The 14,136-nt window shown below is 37.0% G+C and overlaps 2 protein-coding genes across 2 annotated transcripts in view; one reads left to right on the plus strand and one right to left on the minus strand.

The window, feature by feature from the left end:
- The first annotated feature begins 232 nt into the window (after window positions 1-232).
- LOC141595961 (uncharacterized) lies at window positions 233-3,110 on the plus strand. Its single transcript, XM_074415938.1, has 4 exons — window positions 233-500; window positions 1,642-1,693; window positions 1,809-1,973; window positions 2,829-3,110. Exons 1-4 carry the CDS (start codon window positions 410-412, stop codon window positions 2,857-2,859), a joined length of 339 nt encoding a protein of 112 aa, XP_074272039.1. The 5' UTR covers window positions 233-409; the 3' UTR covers window positions 2,860-3,110.
- A 1,754-nt stretch (window positions 3,111-4,864) lies between these two features.
- LOC141595969 (uncharacterized) overlaps window positions 4,865-14,136 on the minus strand; it is a 40,561-nt gene continuing 31,289 nt past the window's right edge. Inside the window, exons 25-36 of the mRNA XM_074415950.1 lie at window positions 13,010-13,092; window positions 12,745-12,861; window positions 11,518-11,746; window positions 10,172-10,537; window positions 9,563-9,664; window positions 9,001-9,144; window positions 8,482-8,570; window positions 8,240-8,322; window positions 8,038-8,153; window positions 6,817-6,902; window positions 6,084-6,183; window positions 4,865-5,332 (exon numbers count right to left, since the gene is read on the minus strand). Coding sequence (XP_074272051.1) covers window positions 5,267-5,332; window positions 6,084-6,183; window positions 6,817-6,902; window positions 8,038-8,153; window positions 8,240-8,322; window positions 8,482-8,570; window positions 9,001-9,144; window positions 9,563-9,664; window positions 10,172-10,537; window positions 11,518-11,746; window positions 12,745-12,861; window positions 13,010-13,092 — 1,581 coding nt within the window. The 3' untranslated portion in view covers window positions 4,865-5,266. The remainder of the gene's footprint in view (window positions 5,333-6,083; window positions 6,184-6,816; window positions 6,903-8,037; window positions 8,154-8,239; window positions 8,323-8,481; window positions 8,571-9,000; window positions 9,145-9,562; window positions 9,665-10,171; window positions 10,538-11,517; window positions 11,747-12,744; window positions 12,862-13,009; window positions 13,093-14,136) is intronic.

The raw sequence follows: 14,136 nt of genomic DNA on the forward strand, positions 1-14,136 counted from the left end.
GTTTTTTCAATGTTGCACAAATACGCCATTCATAATGGCGTGTCTTCCTCAACGAACACGCCAATTCCAATGGCGTGTTTACGTCAATTATTTTTTTTTTTTTTTTTTTTTTTTTTTTTTTTTTAGAGTTACACCAAACACGCCATTGTCAATGGCGTGTTAGACCCGCATTTTAGGTTTTAAATGTTTCCTGCGTGGACACCATTTCAACAAATAATTTTAACTTCAACCCAAAACGACAAATTCGCAGCACATTGTATCTGTATAAGACGATTGTATAGAGGAGTCCAACTTTTCTCCTAGTGATCGGCTTGCAATTTTCTCCCGCCATAGTTCTCACAACTCGCAACGCACACTCTTTCTCTCTCTCTCTCTCTCTCTCTGCAAAATCAGCTCACAAGTCACAACAATGGATTCCGTAGAACAACCAATGTTAACAGCATCACCCCCAATCAATGCAATTCAAGAAATCGATTCTCAATTCTCTTCTGTCATCTACGGTTTACTTTCTCACTCTCTTCTCTCTCGCTTTTTCATATTCCCTGTGATTTCTTTAGTATTCAATATGTTTTAATTTCTGTTTCGATTTTGTTATAATTACCGTCTGTTTGATGAATTTTAACAAATTCGGTCGTTTTTGCAACATTACGGCAAATTAATTTACCTAACAATTACATTTTACGAATAACCGGTCTCGAAAATTCGATCGATTTCTAACGAGTAATGTTTTCCTGTATGATTTCGCAGTAATGTGCTGAGATTGCTAATATGTGCTTTGTTTAGTTTGTAAATTTGATTTTCTGAATTCCGCGTTTAGAGTCGTAAATCTTTTTCAGCATCTCTTAATCTGCAATCATCTATTTCTGCGTGATTTCGCAGAATCGCAGCAATGTGCTGCGATCATCTGAATTCTGCTTCAACTGATGTTAGTTACACTTTGCTGATTTTGTCTTTTTGACGCTAAACTACTGTTATTAGAGAACTGATCGTAGGTTCGAGCATCATGATTGATTAGCTGATTGATGTACTTTGTTTCGAATTAAACAAGTTTAATTGCGGACTAAAGACGAAAAATGATCAGTACCTGAAGAAATGCTATAGTTTCTATTAATAGGAGACTCCGTTAGGTTTCAAAGCAAGCTCTAACATTGCGACTATTGTGAATTTGTGATGGATGATGATATACTTTCATTGTTGCGACAATTGTGATGGATGCTGGTTGTATTGTGTTTTCGACTTGTAATGGATGATGATATACTTTCATTGTTGCGACTGTTTGCTTAAAAATTATGTCCGTAACTCCATAAGCTTTTTCCATCTAACAGTGTTGATTTTTTGAGTTCTGCAATGATTTACTGCATCAGTTTACGGCTTTAGATGATGTATCAGGAATCTCTCTTTCAACTGTAACTTTGGTGATCACTAGACTGTATTTATCATTTAAGTGAGGAAAATGCAGTTTCTAATTTCAAGCAGTTGTGGAATCGAAACCAGTTTTCGAACTGCTCATGTTTAAAATCAACACTCAACCTAGATATGATCACACAAAATGTAGGATATGTCAGTAAATTGTCTCTTATAAGAAAATGCTTACTTAATCCGGAGGTTTTCACATTGCCTTATTTCTATCGTTTGTCGCAGATCTCTCGCAGCAAGTACAAGGAGCAATGGAAGACCTGCTGAAGATGATTAAGTCAGTTCAATAATAGCACTACGTATTATTTAACTTAATTTATTTTCTCGTCATCAGTAGAAACCCTTTTTTTCTGGCCACCGAAACTCTTCTGTGAATACTTCTGTTTGTGCAGCGAAATTGAGGTACAATCTGCTGAAGTAACACAAGAAATGGAGAAGTGCAAAGAATCAGCGCTGGAGAGGAGGAAAGCAATTGAGGAAGAGAGAGTATGTTTCCAGAAAGCCGCATTTGCTGTTCTTGACGTGCTGAATTCTGGAGAGTGTAAACAGAATGAGCAGTATGATCTCTGACAAGACTACTTTATACTTGCATAGTTTGTTGTGTTGAAATGAGTTAAGATGTCGATTGTAGCTAAACTGAGATGATCTTCCGAGCAACATGATTAAATATCTGCTAGAAAACTTAGCTACATGCATGAAACTAGTATTTATATGAGCGTAGAATGTCGTTGACCTAGCTGTAATACTCGAGATAGCTACAAGGGCTGTTCTGATTATGATATGTGCTGGTCAGCTTCAGGCATTCAGCAAGTTATTGAAAAAAATGTTTTTGTGTGGGTTTAAAAATTTCCAAAAACAATCACTCTGTGTTTTCAACTTAGGGCTTGCTTGGATATGAGTGTAATAGAGCCGGAAACAAAGGAGAAAAGAAGGAAATTAATGGTTGTAAAGAGAAATAAGAAGAGGCGGAAGGGAGGATGAAGGAGTGGTGGGAAAATTATTAGCCGAATATGGTGGTGGCCTATATATTTGTCTCTCTTCATCTCCTTCTATCCACCACCATCACTATTGAAGTAACCCCTTAAGGATAAAGCTGTTTATATTCGACCCTCTCTTACATACCTTGTTACAGCCAGAACCCTTTGGGTTAATCACAGACTTTAGATATATCAAGCTTATAACATGTTCCATTAGTTTAGTAGTTTTATGTTGAAAATAATTAGATTTATATTTACATTCATGTTCTATTTCTTCGCGTACTCTTGGATGATTGATAAAACTACCAACATTATAACTGAATCGTAAAAACTACTTCGTACTTAACTAGATCATGTAATGCATCACCTTGATATTTCGAACATTGTACCTGCATTAGACAATCATACTTAAAAAGTATTTTTCGTTTGCGACAGGATGTTCCTGGAAGATGGCCGTGAATATTAATGAGCAAATTTGCCTTGAATGAACGAGATGTACTGCGGATGCTGTGTGGCTGTGGTGAAGTTGCTGATGTAAGTTGCAGGAGACTGACACAAATTGCATTTCATAATGAGTACTGTTACTGTATACGGCTTGGTGTCATAGATGTTTTGCATAAATCTAAGAATCTGCAGAAACTACTGCCTTTGTGTTTAAAGAAACCGTGAACTCATGAGCAATATCTAGTGATTCAAAATGGGTTTGGATCTTCTCCATTTCTGTCCCCTCTTCATTGCTTATTAATGATTTCATTTGGAGAACAAAATTAATGTTTATATCTAAGGGAAATGGATCCTCTCCATTTCCTTTCTCTCCATTTCCTCTCACAATCTTTAAAATAATAATTTCCCCTTTTACTCCTATTTTTCCTTTATTTTTATGCGTAAATTTAGAACCGTTAAATATTGTCAAAATACGATCCGAACCATTTATAAAAACTTGCCTCTCCATTTCTTTTTAGGAAATGGAGAGAAAACGGACACCTTCCATTTGCCTGAATCTAATTCTAGATATTGAATTATTGAAATTCAATTCCATTTCCAATTAGATTCAGGTAAATGGAAATAATTCAAAATTCCTAAACACTACCTTATTTAAATTGAACACACCCAATTTTTTTTTTTTTTTTTTTTTTTTTTTTTTTTTTTGAGAAAAGATCATTAGCGATTCGCTGTAAAAAGGCTCAAAGTCATACGACATCTACAACATATGCCAAGCTCAATCGGATACAAATCGATTACAACCAAAGGAAATAAATTCTTATTCAAAGAATGAAACATTGCAACAGAGTCTCTATCATCGATTCGCTGCAAAAAGGCTTTCATCCATAAGAGGGTCTCCGAATCTTCCTTGACGAGTATCCATTTTTTCTGACGTGATTGATTGTAGCCATGAATCGGACAAAATATGTAAAACCATATAACGATCTATAACAACGCTGATCTTCTCATTTACGACTAATTAGAAAACGCAAACGAACCGAAAACGAAAGCTCTCAAACCGAGAGAAGGACACCACCGATAGACGGGGACGAACCCTCGAAAAAGAGAGACGAAACAAAAACGAAAGCGGAAATTAAACAAAAACATAAAGGAAACAAAGCGGAACACAGGGAAAAAACGGAAGCCACCGCCTCCCTACCAACCCACAACACCGCCGATCCAAGCACCACCGCCACACCACCACCTCAACAAACTCGTCCGATAAGACCCAAATAGCCCACATACACCACGCGAGGCCAGGAACGGCATACCCGTACGATCCAGAACCGGGAACACACTCAAATTTTAATTAACTTAATTATGTCATTAACTATACTCCGTAATAACTTAATTAGACATGAGATTTTTGAAGTCTGTGGTTGGTAAGGTGAAATTTGCCGATGCAGAACTACTTGTGTCATTTAGAGGTGGCAATTGGGTCACTTTGGTCGGTTATGAGTCGTGTCAAAAGGTGTCCGGTAATATCAGGTTCGGATTGTGTCTAGTCAATAACAAGTTAGGTTGGTTACGGTCTATGTTGGGTCATGGTTGGGTCGGGAGCATTATCGGATGACAAGTCGAGCCAAGTTTGATTCAGGTCAATATCGAAATTTGTATCAACATATTTGTTTAAAGTATCAAATTTTGTATCGATAATGTCATGTTAAAATGATTAATAAGTGTATTTATTTTAATTTAATTTTAAGTGAACAAGTAAGATAAATATCAATTTAGACTAATTAAGTCAATCCATTATCGGGTTTGGGTCATCCATCAAATTGAGTCAATAACAGGGCAGGATCGATTCATGTCAATCCGGGTCGGAGCAAACAAGGTTGCTATTTTTAGCAGTTTAACCTCGGCTCGGTGGGGTCGGTTTGGGTTCACCCCATTTTTAAGTTCTATCATTTGTTTCGGGCAGGTCAGGGCTGGTTCCTCGAGTCGGGTCAGCTTTTGCCCGCTTTAGTGTTATCCCAACAAAAAGAGCAAGAAATACAAAACAACATTGGAGATTATTGGGCATGGTGAAGTTCAAGGATCTGAATATGTACACAAATCCAGGAATTCTAACTTCTAAGATTTACATCATACTGAAGCCTGGGAGTATTATATAATAACCACCACCTTTACCATACCAGCTCAAAACTTCACATTCATCTCGAATACATTTTAATCATTTACAGTTCTTGTCTAGCTCAAAAATCTAGACTGCTGTATTATACAACTATGAACCATCAACCTTGTCTCGTCGTCAACTTCTCACAAAAGATCTTGGTATTTCCGGGAACAGTGCGACTGCCATTACAATGCACTTCTTAAGTTCTGTGGCTTCAAGGCTTTAAGCCGAATAACTCGGGCAGTGAACTGATATGTTTACAGTGATTACATATTTACATGTGCTGTGCTAACCATTGTTTGCACATGTCAAGGACAGGTAGTGCGTTTGCATGTAAAGCCTGCAGATATACAATCAACCACATTAATTTTGAAATAACTTAAAAATATATAATTAAACCAAATTGTTTTGAATAGTAGACAGAATCAGTTTTGTGAATCAAAGAGATCGATTGCTTGGCAAGCAGACACTCTCTAAGGCATTGTTTGGATAGAAAAAAAAAAGAGGGAAAGGAAGGGGAGGGGAAGGAGGGAAGGAGGGAAGAGAAAGGAAGGGAAGGGGAGGGGAGGGAGAATGGAGGAGATGATTTTCCCTCCCAATCTTGCCTATGTTGGTGGGGAAATAATTTGCCTTGTAGGAGGGAAATGGAGGGATCCATTTTCTCTCCCTTCCAAATCCCTCTACCTTCATTCTGCTAACCAAACAATGGATTTCTCATCCTTCCAATTCCCTCCCCTCCCTTTCTTCTCAAATCCCTCAATCCAAACACACCCTAAAAGTAGTATAACTGGGTTCAAGGTGATCCATTGCCATATTGGTTTTGTCTGGAATGAGGATCCGATCCCTTTTTTAACATTCTATGACAAACAGATTTAATCAAGTTCAAGTATATGCATCTAACAATATCGACTACTATGATAGCAGAATAATATTACATGAAAGAACCTTAATTTGAATCTACGATTCTACCGGAGGTTATTGCGTGAAATAGGAAATCTTAGCTCTAGTCCTACTGCCTTGCAGCACAAATTGGCAAATTAATATTTCACAGAATAAAACATTACAAACCGAGAGTTCCATATACAACAAACCTGATGTGCCACATATTGAACATCAGCCACACTTCCACTTCTAGAGGCGATTTGGAAAGCACTCTTCAGACGACCACATACCACACAAGCCAACACTTTCCTGCATTGACAAGTACATGGATCATAAAACATCGGATTACATATTTTATAGAGGATAAAAGTGAAGCCATAGAGAGATGTAGGTAGCCCTTCTAGATAAAAAGGGTAGAAGTAGAGAGCATACATGAGTAATGTAGTTTGTACAAGAAAAATATACTCCCATCTTTTCCCCGTCAATAGTTTATTTATTATATTTTGGTTTTGTCCCAGCCAATATTTATGTTTCCTTTAAAGGCATCTTTTGTGTGAGACGCAACATCAACCTAGCATGTAATGCAATTATACTTCTCGGCCGAGTTATTTACTGTGACCACATTTTGAGGTGGTCTCGGCCGCATTATGGTGCAATGACCAAGATCAATTCGTGACACCTGATTCTAAGATCAAGCCACAATTTGAGAATCATTACCATGAGCAATCCCTACATGGTATGAACACCGTGATTTCTCTCCACTGCCGGACTCGATGATGATGTCATTGTCACTCAAGATTCAAGAATAGATGGAAAAGAAGTAAATCCACGACAGCCCTATTTTTCGAAAGTTACTTTTCAGTAACCTTGATAGTTATTTCCTAATTTCTTTTGGGGAGGGGCCAGCACAGTTAACGTGAACATCAGTAACACTATGGATACCTGTGGGTACTGGTTAACATGTCTATGAGACGATCTGGTCGTTCTTTGTGCTTGTTTGCATATACATTTATTGCCGCTCCCAAAACCTGCAGTGTAACCAAGTAAATGCTTCGAGAACTGGTTGATAAATGTAGAAAATAACAATCTGAGTGGAGAAATAAATTTAGGCTAAGAAAAGGACGTCACAAGCACAAAGTTCAACATGATCACAATACAAAACAAATTAATCACATCCAGTCATAGTGCTATCCAAGTATACACATCTTTAACAGTATATCTAAGATTTTGGAAATTATGTCACATGAATGATAAGATAGAGCCGTAGAGGGAACAAATGTCATCTCAAACTAGTAAAACCATTTATACTAAATAATAGTAGTATAAATGTCTATGATCGCATGACGGTCAGGGAAGCTCTAAGGTCACAGGTCAGGACATTGACAAGAATTATGCTGTATCTCAATACCCAATAGGCCAATATTCACTCTCTAATATCAGGGCACAATTAACTTTCATAAATTCGGAATACAAATAAAAGAGGGGAAAAACAAGAACTGTGGAACACATCAGATTCAGTTTACACACCTACTATGGCGTAACTAGCCAGAAAAAAAAAAAAAAAAACTAGCTAGGAAAGTCTGTTCGGTGCTTGAAGAAAAGTTTTTATACTGGATTACTGGGTCAAATAAATTCATTTCCCCCTTTAAAATAAAAAATAAAAAATAAAAAACTGAAAAGCAAGGCACCATAATCTAAGAGGTTGATAAGTCTTACTGAGAGTAATGACCACGTCACTCACACTCCACTACTCCAGTGCCCCCACCAACCGTATCCTCTAAAACAGTACATTTTCTTAAACTGAACTCATTCGTGCGACTTGCATATCCCTATTGCGTATTCATATCGCTTGTGGTTAACACTTAACATCTATGTATGGCAGTATGGGTACTATTAGGAGCGTATTTTATTCTTTAACCTATTTGTATGGGCCCTATAGGGTATACTGTAAGTTAGGCAAACCTGAAGTGAAATACAAGATTTCTGAATATTTTAGAACTATAATAAGCAAAAGTCACACTTCACAGGAAAGACGAGCTACACTTTTGTTTTGACAATTACATGGACCACAAATTAAAATTTAATTGACAAGGTGTATGAACTTTGATCGGGTTGAAACCCCAAGCTGTTGGAATGTAAACAAAACTTGTGAGGCAAAAATACCTCATCCCAATCATCATCATGAATTGTTCCCTTTATGTTTCGGAAAAATTCTGTCAACTGGCCACCTTTTTTTCTCTCAGCAAGCGAAGCGGCAACCGCAGCATAAATATCCACAGCTGTAACAATAATTAAAGGCCATAAACATATGTTCACTGGTTTTTTAGGCAAAAACTTTAATCTCGCGACGAATTGAAAAAAGTACCAGGAAGATTAAATTGACATATAACTTGAAAAGCCAAATCAAAGTTTTTCTCTGCAAGTGCTTCTGCAGTCTGAGATCTTCTCCTGTCGATCAATTAACAATAAGAGCAGTTTAACAATAAATTTGAACTATAGTGCTCTGCAAAGGTGAAGAAGGAAAAATTAGCCAGAGATTTGGATAATCATTTGCTTCTTCTAATCTAGTTTTTCTACATCCATACCCTACAAAGAAATTCAACGGACCTGAATGTTTCAGGATCGTTTGGATTTCCAAACAAAGAATGTTTCCATTGCGGCCCTTCAAAGTCGTTAAGACATTTTACAACATCAACCTGAAGCAAGGAAAGGCATCCGAGGCATTTAGTACTCAAACTATTAATCTTAAGAAACATAAAGGACTTCAAACTCTACACCCTTCTGATTTCAGAGTCAAACATGATATGAGTTGAACCTCATGTACAGCTTAATTTTTGATTAGAGGTATGAAGGGCGCTAACATCCTATTATTTGGGTGGTAAAACAAAGTCTATCCAAATTCAGTAGGGTTGAAAATCAGTAGTTGTTCGAGCTAGAACAATATCCTTGGTGGCGTGACGCCAACTCCTTTAGAGTTTGTACGCTCACTAAGGAGCTTCTAGCTTCATCACTTTAACCTACTAAACGATAAAAACTTTATCATGGAATAGGCATTTCTGCTCCTAAATGTAAAAATTTCATGGAATAGGCTATAATGTCGCTTGTCAAGTTGTCATCACTAACTACCTGAATAGCTGCACGCGCAGCAAGTTTAACGAGTCCTTCCTCAGTGAGTTTTTCTGAGGCACTTTTACCTCGAATGCCTTTGCCAATGTGTTTTATGGACTCTCCAGCCCTGTAACGCGCTGACAATCCTTCATCAAAATGCATCTGTCCATAATGAAAAATATAAATCCAATTAAATCAGACATTTTTGCTACAATCAACCCTACTTTGCCATACAAGCAGTTCAAAGTATTGCTAGAAATAACATCAATTTTTGCGACTGTGTTAGTCTGGATCCTTTCAAAAGACGAAGAAACAGACACGAGTGGGGTGCCAAATAGCAGTAGAAAGGGATAGATAAGAAGCCAAGAAAAGAAAGGAACAGGTTACTACCCATAGAAAGTGATAATACCATGATCATTTTCAAAATAATTTGGTAAATGGCATCATGATCTGACATCAAAAGCTAGCAGAAAAGTTTGAATTGAACTCTGTCCCAGCAGAGTAAGATAGAACTATACAGTCCACTTCAATAGCCTAAACACATTGATAAATGGATACCATGATTAAGCATTTAGTGTACCTTAGCATCTTCCAAATGCTTCACTGCATCTTCTTGTGATTGAGAATTAATAAAAAGCTGTATACAACACAGACCAGAAGCAACATGGTCTCTTTTTATGACCTGAGCAACAAACAGCAGCAATCGAGGTCAAATAATAGTTGAGCTGCAGTGGCAAACATACATCAAGAATGGAAATAAAAGAAATCATTGTGGATATGAAAAATAGAGGATTGCCAGGAGTTATGCAAGCAAGGCATTTGAGAACAAAAGGGACATACAAAAACAACAGAAAACAAGAGAATGAGGAAAGAAAATGGCTTAATATTGCAGGGGAGATAAACAACATTACTCCAATGCCTCTATTACAAATTGCAGCAAGATGACAAAATAAGAAGCATCATATCAATTAATGAGCAAACTATGCAGATTCAAAGGGACAATTATGTTCAGGAAATAGATGCATACAAAAATGGGAAATAATATTCATTTTTTTAATTTTTTTTTTTAAATGGTACTATTGTACCAGCATAATGTACTGCAGAAGAATACAGGTCATGGCATTGCACACTAGCAGACAATCTCTCAAAGAAATACTCTAGTGAAAGAAAAAATTGGGAGTCAATTTACCAAAAACTTGTACAGGTAATTGAAATGTTTATGACTCTCGCAGTAGTTGCAAATTTTGGCCAGCGCCGCTTCTGTATACTGATTTACATTAGAATCTAACGAAGTGGGATCTGATGTTCTCTGAGAAATTACTTCCTCCAACACTGAAATAGCACCATAACTTATACACAATTCACACAAGTTGTCAATGGTCCCATAATCAGTAACTAGTGAATCTGGTCTTTGTGGAGATGAAGTTGAAGTGACTGCCCCAACTGATGATGGTTGAGGAGGTGGAGGAACACCATTCGGCGGAAAGAACAAGAAGCATGCCTCATTATAATGGCCATGCCTGAACATAAAATCAAGCAGATGTTCTCGTGCATACTGCAATAGAAAAAAAAATAGCTCAGCAGTGCAAAATTGTTCGCACGTTTCTTGAATACCAGAGGGATTTGCAATGAGATCCAGCAACCATAAAAACCCAAATGCAGTCATAATAACAATGATGTCAAGGCATATAAAGGTCCATGAACAGACAATCTTATCAGACGGAGTGGATATTTAGCTTTCAGCTAAACATTGACGTAAATATATATATTAAGATTTGGGACATACAAATTTGACCAATATATCTTTAAATATAAACGCTGGGATATTCATTAAAAGAAAATCAAATGCGGCATTAACTAGATACAGTAATTTGCAATGTGGTGTTTGGAGAACAGTCAAAGTGCAGATAAAACAGAGTTGAGAGACAACTTCTGCCCATGAACCCCATTTTCCTTAACTAGAAAGAACATTTAAAACTTAAAATTACATGTGCATGTCCTTATGAGTCATTTCAAACATCCTGCTAAATGTAATTAATACACACCAATCACCATTCATAATTTGGGTTGCTAATCAAACTTGTTAACACAACCTACTAAGTACAAACTGCTAGCAATATAAGCTGTTGACACAATCCGGTAGCTATATGATTATTATACGGTTTATACCTTCTTGTTAAACACTAACGCTGCATAAAACAACAACTGCTGGCCAAATGTTCTTTCCAAACTTTTAATTCCTCCAGACCTTTCTTTTTCTTGGCATTTCACACTTTGGGGTCAAACTTACCAAACTTTGACCATAAATATATTGAAAACTATAAAAAGTTAATACATGACAATAATATATTTATAAACATTGTTCAAAACGCTTTTACGGAGTAATATTTATCACACCAAAAATATAAAATGGAAAAAAAAACACTGTCAAAGACTCAAATCACCATCTTTGGGACCACACAAAATGAAATGGGAATTGGGAAGTAAAATGTACGAAGGAAGTATATTTTACAGTTTTGGAACATTTGAACTTACATCCTGCAGGTAGTTGACACATTCAAGGTACCGGATATTATCCAGGTTGCTACATGGTCCTTCATCAAAATCCATACTGCTAGTTGAGCCACTATTTGCAGGCTCTTGAGACCCTCTGGATCTCTCTGAACGAGGAAATGTTGATGGCATGTGGAGAACATTAAGATATGAATCTGCAGAAAGCGAATCATCGAGAATCGTAGGCGCACTTCTGGCCAGATGATCATACCTATAACACATATTAAATCAATTAGTTTCTAAACAGGTGACTGATAACTTTTCAATTCTAGCAAGGTAAACAATTCTAAACACGTGAACCATCAAATTTCCAATTTTTGAAATTGTTAATCCCAACACCTTTTTAGACAATTATGTGGAGAATTCAAAGGTGTGTCCATCCGCGCAACATACCCCATACATTGAAGGAAACACACAAGAGTGCAACAATTTGGCATACAATGTTATATGGCACTGAGTGATGGGATATCAAACAGCACCACATTTATAAGATGGGTAGCCTTAAAACTTAGAGAAGTCAACATTAAGAAGATGAATGTGGCAGATATATCCATGCTGCGGTGGACGCCTGCCTCGAGAATTAATGATCACGGAAAATTAAGAGTTCCTTCATTGATAATATGCTCAAAGAAGATTAGCCTAAGGTTGCTTGACTATGTGCGATGGAAGCCAAATGAACCATCAATTAGGAGGCTCAAAGAGTGAGGAATGATGACTATTAAGGATAGGGGTAGAGAAAATAAGGATAACAGTAACTGAATGGAATACAGGTTTACCAGGGGTTTAAGGAAATATAGCATTGGAGAATGCAGAGTAGAAAGAAACATCAATGTGGATGTCAAGATTTCATATAATTTTCTTACCTTTCTTTTGTTTACATCCCATTTTCTTTCAGTCAAATCTCTGTTTTATTCTCTTTCACTATGTTTAAGTTCCTCCTCTCTTGATTTTTCTTCACATATTTCTTCTGTTTAAATATTTCTTTAGCTCTCATTCAAAAGGTTTTGCTCAATTTTTCCGTTTCCCTTCCCATTCCCATGGAGACAGACTCATTACTCTTCGGTTCTAGATTATGATGGAATAAAGCAAACTAGCTACAAATTAATAGTCCAATTAGCCATAAAAACATGCAGCTACAAACTACCCTTCAATTATATAAAAAGAAAGGAAAGAGAAAATTCTGCAAAATACATTCAATTTTTTTCTTACATGGAACGAACTGTGGATACATCTACTGCTGGTCCACCTTCCATAGTACTAATGATATCTAATATGACTGGTGCAACATGGAAGTCGGAATCGTTCTTGCGTAACTGGAGAGCTTGTCTGCACGTCATCAGAAGTGACTTGATTAAACCTTCAAATTGCAAAATGTAATCACCAAGTCCAAAGGAGTGATCATAAAAACTGCGGTTCAGAACAGAGTTTCACAGAGAGAGACTACCAGAAAAGAATATAATCTAGTATCACATACATAAATTTCACCCGGGCTTGGGAATAATGTTCCATACGAAGCAATGCATGCCCCCATGCGATCCATACTGGAAAAACATCAATCTGGAACAAGACAAGTCAGTTAACATACTAACAGCAGCTGCCCTTGATGATAAACTATTATCCCAAAGGCCCACCCCCAAAAGACAAAGCACAAATCAAGACGACCAAACAGGTTCATTGAGGCAATGTTACACTGTTCTTCATATGTAAAAATCAGGCCCCAGTTGGATGCGTACTACCCAGGCTCAGGCTCATTGTGTAGATGGCCCAGACAGTAGACAGATGGAGGAAGATAAGGGATCCCTTCCCAAATCCACTAGAGAGGCTTGAACTCGTAACTTCAAAGTTACAAGTCCAAGCTTCAACCACTAGACCAACACATTGTTAGACAAAGGCCATTCAAGAGTATAATTACGATCAAATCACTAGACTGAGCCGTGCTGCTTCCACACGGCAAATTCCAGGCTATACCCATGTCATCCCGACACTAGGACCCGTATGCGGATCCAACACACCCGTATCCGGGTTTAAGCAACATAGGGGTTGAGCAATTAATCAAAATATCTGAAGTCTTGATCCAATATTCAATAGAGTTTTGGATACCCGGTTCCAAATGAAGTTTGGATCGGACATCCAATCCTGTCTGAAATATTATTTTATTCAGTTGACGCACGTGGGCCTCAATATCTAAACATTATAAGGCAATTCCTTATTGTCTTGGGATTTTTTTACCATTGTTTTTCTGAACTTTCACACTGATTTTGAATTATATTGATAGGCTAATGATTGATGGGAGGCTATTAATAGAGACCAAGTCAAAATCTAAGAACATATAATAGAAAGTTAACATCAACAGCATATGTTCTGGAGAAAGGAGGCAAATGATATAATTTTGAAGTAAGTAAAGAAGAAAATGCCACAACCTTGTTTTCCCAACTGAATTCCAGCAATGGAAGTTAAAATCGATATCCGATATGTTTCACATCTAAATATGGTAAAATTCATATCCAATCCGAATATTTCCAGATAACCAAAACATATGTATCTGATATGGATATTTTCGATCCGTTACTTCTGAGCGGATATCCATATCTGAAATTTCTG

The sequence above is a fragment of the Silene latifolia genome, chromosome 1, assembly GCF_048544455.1.
Source record: "Silene latifolia isolate original U9 population chromosome 1, ASM4854445v1, whole genome shotgun sequence".
NCBI lineage: Eukaryota > Viridiplantae > Streptophyta > Magnoliopsida > Caryophyllales > Caryophyllaceae > Silene > Silene latifolia.